General features: G+C 44.1%; 1 protein-coding gene across 1 annotated transcript in view; it reads right to left on the bottom strand.

Annotated features, from left to right (window-relative positions):
- LOC101353623 (acyl-coenzyme A thioesterase 1-like) overlaps positions 1-6,066 on the bottom strand; it is a 16,131-nt gene extending 10,065 nt beyond the window's left edge. Inside the window, 2 exon segments of the mRNA XM_012560037.2 lie at positions 3,172-3,240; positions 4,889-6,066. Of these exon segments, the coding sequence (XP_012415491.1) occupies positions 3,172-3,240; positions 4,889-5,447 (628 nt within the window). The 5' untranslated portion in view covers positions 5,448-6,066.
- Positions 6,067-6,312: the final 246 nt, after the last annotated feature.

Raw genomic sequence — 6,312 nt, 5'->3', positions numbered from 1 at the left:
AGAATGAGTTTGGGAGTATTCCATCCATTTCTATGCTCTGAAATACCTTTAGTAGTAGCGGTGTTAACTCTTCTCTGAACATTTGGTAGAATTCTCCAGTGAAGCCATCTGGGCCATGGCTTTTTTTTGTTGGGAGTTTTTTAATTACCTTTTCAGTCTCTTCTTTTGTTGTAGGTTTATTTAGTTGTTCTACCTCTGTTTGTGTTAGTTTAGGTAGGTAGTGAGTTTCTAAAAATTTGTCCATTTCCTCTAGGTTTTCAAATTTATTAGAGTACAATTTTTCATAGTATTCTGTTAACGATTCTTTTAATTTCAGTTGGGTCTGTTGTGGTATCACCCATATCATTTCTTATATGGGTTATCTGCTTCCTCTCCTGTTTCTCTTTTGTCAGTTTGGCCAATGGTTTACCAATTTTGTTGATATTTTCAAAGAACCAGCTTCTGGTCTTGTTAACTCTTTCAATTTTTTTCTATTCTCTATTTCATTTAATTCTGTTCTAATTATTTCCTTTCTTCTGGCACCTGAAGGCTTCTTTTGCTGCTCTCTTTCTACTTGTTCCAGTCGTAAGGTTAATGTTTTGATTATGGCCCTTTCTTCTTTTTGGATGTGTGCATTTATTGCTATATACTGACCTCTGAGCACTGCTTTTGCTGTGTCCCAAAGGTTCTGGTAGGATGTGTTTTCATTCTTGTTTGATTCTATGAATTTATTTATTCCATCCTTAAATTCTTCTATAACCCAGTAGTTTTTGAGCAAGGCGTTGTTCAGTTTCCATGTGCTTGATTCTTTTTCTGTGCTTTTTCTGTTATTGATTTCTACTTTTATGGCTTTATGGTCAGAAAAGATGCTTTATATTATTTGACTGCTTTGGATTTTGTTAAGGCTTGCTTTATGGCCTAATATGAGGTCTATTCTGGAGAATGTTTCATGTGCATTGGAAAAGGAAAAGAAAGTACTCTTCGCTGCTGTTGGGTGGAGTGTTCGGTATACGTCTATGAGATCAACTTCGTTGACTGCAGCATTTAGCTCTTCCGTGTCTCTGCTGAACTTCTTTCTGGATGTTCTGTCCTTCACCAAAAGTGGTGTGTTGAAGTCTCCTACTACTATTGTGGAGCTGTCTCTCTTTTCAGAGCTGTTAGAGTTTATGTATTTTGGAGCCCTGTTGTTGGGTGTGTAAATATTTATTATAGTTATGTCTTCCTAGCGTATTGATCATTCAATCATTATATACTGTCCTTCCTTATCCTTTATGGGGGATTTTACTTTAAAGTCTCCTTTGGCAGAGATTAATACTGCCACTCCTGCTGTTTTTTGAGTGTTGTTTGCTTGATATATTTTTTTCCATCCTTTGAGTTTTAGTTTGTTTGTGTCTGTAAGTCTAAGGTGTGTCTCCTGTAGGCAGCATATAGACGGATCGTATTTTGTAATCCAATCTGCCACTCTGTCTCTTTATTGGTGCATTTAGTCCATTTACATTCAGCGTAGTTATTGATAGGTATGAGTTTAGTGCTGTCATTTTGATGTCTTTTTTCGTGTCTTGTTTTCTTTGTTCCACTTAATTTTCTGTTCTTTGTCGTTTTTCTTTATGTATTTTCTTTTCATGTTTTTCATTGTTGTTGATTTTGTGTTTACTAAGTGTTTACATTTTTCTACTTTTTAATTTTCATGTGTAGGATTGTTAGTTTCCTTTGTGGTTACCTTAATATTTACCCCTATTTTTTCTAAGTTTATACCAGTCTCTTATTTCTTTATATCACCTTGACTTCCTCTCAGTATGAAAAATCTATGTCTACTTTTTAAGTCCCTCTTTTTTAATGTTGTCATCTTTTACGTATTGATGTGTTTCCCTATTTTCAGTGTTTTAGCTCTGATTTACTTTTGTGCCTTCTGTATCTTGGCTGATATCTGGTTGCTCTGTCCTGTGTTCTAGTCTTGGGTTATCTGATGTTATGGATTTTCTAACCGGAGGACTCCCTTTAGCATTTCTTGTAATTTTGGTTTGGTTTTCGCAAACTCCCTAAACTTCAGTTTATCTGGAAATGCCCTAATTTCACCATCATATTTGAGAGACAGTTTTGCTGGATATGTAATTCTTGGCTCGCAGTTTTTTTCTTCAAGGCTTTATATATGTCATCTCATTGCCTTCTTGCCTGCATGGTTTCTGCTGAGTAGTCAAAGCTTATCCTTATTAACTCTCCTTTGTAGATGTCTTTTCATTTATCCCTAGCCACTCTTAAAATTCTCTCTTTATCTTTGGTTTTGGCAAGTTTGTTTATAATATGTCTTGGTGACTTTCTTTTGGGATCTACGTTACATAGGATTCGATGAGCATCTTGGATAGGTATCTTCTCATCTTTCATGGTATCAGGGAAGTTTTCTGCCAACAAATTGTCAATGATTCTCTCTGTATCTTCTGTTATTCCCTCCTGTTCTGGTACTCCAATCACTCATAGGTTATTCCTCTTGATAGAGTCCCACATTATTCTTTCGGTTTCTTCATTTTTTTTTTTTTTTTAATCCTTTTATCTGATTTTTCCTCAAATAAGCTGGTGTGAAGTGCTTTATCTTCAGTCTCACTAATTCTGACTTCCATTGCCTCAATTCTGCTCCTATGACTTTCTATTGAGTTGTCTAATTCTGAAATTTTATTGTTAATCTTCTGGATTTCTGATTGCTGTCTCTCTATTGATCTTGGAGCCTGTTAAATTTGTCATTATGCTGTTCTCTAATATTTTTAAATTCCTTTATTGCATGTTCTGCATTTTGCTTAATTTCCTTCCTAATTTCTTAAAGAGTTCTGTATATTAATCTTTTGTATTCTGCCTCTGGTAATTCCAGGAAATTTTCCTTCTCTGGAAAATTTCTGGATTCTTTATTTTAGGAGCTTGCTGAAGTCATCATGTTTTGCCTCTTTATGTGATTTGATATTGACTGTTGTCTCTGAGCCACCAATAAGTTATTATATTTATTTATGTTTGCTTCCTGTGTTCTAGCTTCTCGTTTTCTTTTGATATACCCAAATAGGCTGCTCACATGAGCTAGTTTGATTATTGGCAACTTTAAAGCTCTAATGTCCTGTCACCAGGTGGTTAGATCTGAGGTATGTGAGCTCAGGAGTCTGCCCACTCCTCCTGTATGGATTCAGATCAGGTGCCCAGGTAGATAGCCACCAAGTGTGTGGTGTAGGCTCTCACTTACAGTCCTAGACAGGCATGGGTGATTGGTGTAGGCACAGGCATCTGGCTGCAACAGGGGGACACACTCTGAGCAAGGCAGGGGGTTGACAGCCACTCCGAGTGTCCAAAAGGCGTGTCCCTGTTCCCTAGAACACGCAGGTGGGTGGGTTTTGCAGCCGGACTATGAGCACCTAATGCTGTTGGCTGTAAGGAGTGGGGGGCACCTCTTATTCGTGGGCCCCTCTCGCAGGTGGCTAGGTGGCATGGGTGGAGCCACCAGTTCTCAGGCTCCTGATGTGGGTAGGTGAAGACCCTGCTTAATGGGCAGAGCAGTGTCCAATGTCATGAACCTGCCACTTCACAGCTGAAACAGTTGAAGTTAAGACTTCAGGTATACACCCTGTTGTACTGCGGTAATGAGGACCTACACTGTTGAGATGGGCCCACACAAGTCTATGTAGAGGGAAACGCAATCAAAGTCTGTGGATCCCTTCTGCCTGTGCCTAGGCAAAGGAGCTGTGCCTACCCTGGGTTCCTGGCTTAGGGGAGCTGGCAGTTTATTTTTTCCCCCGTTTGTTAATTTGTTCACTCTCCAAGGCAGGGACAATGGCTCTGGGCGTGTGATGGATCCTACTTCCGGCCTAGGGGACTCGGCAATTGCTGAAGGGAGGTAAATGGGAGACAGGTTTTTCCCTAAGGGGGGTGTTTTTGATCTGCGTGGTAGGCCATACGCAAGTACTTTTCTTTCACCGATCTAGGGCTGCTTCTCACTGGTTCTGGGTGTCCGTATAGACTCTCTGGCACTGGGTCTCTCCTGGTGCAGAAAACACGCCTCCCAAGCTTGGCTTCTTGCCTGCCTCACCGCTCACCCATGAGGTGCTCAAGTCTGCAGGGCTCAAGCTCTCACTCGGTCAAGTCTGGCAACTCCTCACTACTTCCGAACCGTCTGTCCCTCCCCCTGCCACTCAGTCTGGTTCCTCAACTCTGCGTTTGATGTTCAGGGCTCCCAGACTGCCATATATAATCAAATCACTTGTTTTTTCAGGTCTTTGTTGTAAGAGGGTCCACTAGAAGTGTCTGACTACTCCGCCATCTTTGTACCGCCTCTCCAAATGTTGCATTTCTAACAAATATGATAGAGATGCTGCTGTCACTGGTACACATTTGGAGACTCAATGCTCTAGCGCTGTGGCTCTCAAACTTTAATGTGCACATAAATCACCTGGGGGATTTTGTCAGAATGTAGATTCTGATTCAGGTCTAGGCGAGGGCCTAAGAAGCCCTGGTGATGCGGTAGTTAAGCTCTTGGCTGCTAACCTAAAGGTCCAACCCACCAGGCGTTCCCGGGAGAAAGACGTGTCGGTCTGCTTCTGTAAATATTACAGCCTTGGAAACTCTATGGAGCAGTTCTACTCTGTCCTATAGGCTCACTTTGAGTTGGAATTCACTCCATGACAGGCCCGATAGTCTACATTTCTAACCAACTTCAAGTAATGCCAATGATGCTGCTCCTCGGATCTAGAAATTAACCAAACCCAAACCCCTGCCTCAAGTCTATTCCAACTCATAGCGACCCTATAGGACAGAACAGAACTGCCCCATAGTTTCCAGTGAGCAGCTGGTGGATTTGAACCACCAACCTTCGGGTTAGCAGCTGACCTCTTAACCCCTGCGCCACTAGGACCTCGCTAAACATTTAAGAGCCATGAACACAAAAGTCTGCTATGTCCCCTCAGTAAAGACTGACCGCTAAGAGCACAACCTCTCCTACCCATCAATCCTCACAGGAAGACAATTAGTGAAGTAGGTCGCTCACCCGGCGGCAGGAAGAGCGTGGCGCGCACCCAGCGCGCGCACCGGCTCCCTCCGCACTCCGGGGGCAGGAAGTGGCGCTCATGCACCGCCTGGCCCAGAACCCGCCGCGGCTCGGGCTCGTGGCCCTCGAGCACCTCCAGCTCCACCGCGAAGGACGTCTGTACGTCCCGCTTCACCAGCCGCAGCAAGGGCTTCTTGGGCTCCAGCGCCCAGATGACTCCCATAGGCTCAAGGCCCAAGAAGCTGTCCCCGAGCGCGGGCGCGCGCGCCAGGTCCAGCTCACCGCCACCGTCCGCGCAGTAGCGCGCCTGGGCCCGGAAGAGGAAGCCCTTCTCATCGCGCAGGGACGCGCGCAGCGTGACCTTCTGCCCCGGCGCCAGCCCGCGCACCACGATGTGCACCGGCTCGTCCCAGCACCAGCGGCTTTTGGGCACCAGGATCACAATGGCCGCCATCCGGGCCTCGAACTGCTGCCGTCTGGAAGCCGCGCGGGGAGACGGGAGAGGGCGTCGCGTCTAGGTCAGGCGTTCCCTGGCGCAGAGAGGGGTGGATGGTTGAGCTGCCCAAGGAGAGGTTTTGTGTCTTCAGACCAGTGGGCGCCGGTTCCCGGACTCGTCTTAGGTAAAAGGAACCAGGCTCCTTCTCCTGTCCTGTGTTTGGTGTCAAACCTGCCCCCGAGGAAACTTCGTCCTTAAAACACTCTCACGTATTGGAGAGTGGGATGAAAGCTGTTGGAATCATCTAGGCCTGTCTCAACAGCTGGTAGGGTGAGGGCTGGGTAAGGACAGGCAGAGTTTGGGAAACTCCAGCCCATCCGTGAAGAAGGGCAACATTTTGAAAATGACTGTAGAACTTTTATAGGTGTAATGTCCAGGTATGCCCAACCAGAAAGTCTATGGTGAAGCTACCGCTAGTAATAGCTACCATTTATTATACACGTGTTATGTTCTAAACATTTTACGTATATTATTTCATTTGTTTTCTATTTTTTTCTTCCGTGGTGCCGCTGTTTGCGTTGGAACCACCAATCTTTCTTTCTTTTTTTTTTTAATTGTGCTTTAGGTGAAAGTTTACAGCTCAAGTTAAGTTCTCATACAAAAATTTGTACACATGTTGTTTTGTGACATTGGTTGCAGACCCCACAATGTGATAGCACATGCCCCCTTACCACCGTGGGTTCCCTGTATCCATTTGATCAGTTCCTGTCCCTTCCTGCCTTCTCATCCTGCTTGTGGACAGGAGCTGCCTGTTTGGTCTCATATATATGATTGAACTAAGAAGCACGTTCCTCATGTGTATTATTATTATTTTTATTTTAGA

This window comes from Trichechus manatus, unplaced genomic scaffold (genome assembly GCF_000243295.1).
Source record: "Trichechus manatus latirostris isolate Lorelei unplaced genomic scaffold, TriManLat1.0 scaffold00010, whole genome shotgun sequence".
NCBI lineage: Eukaryota > Metazoa > Chordata > Mammalia > Sirenia > Trichechidae > Trichechus > Trichechus manatus.
Note: the sequence above shows the minus strand (reverse complement) of the source record. Positions and strands in the feature narration are given on the sequence as shown.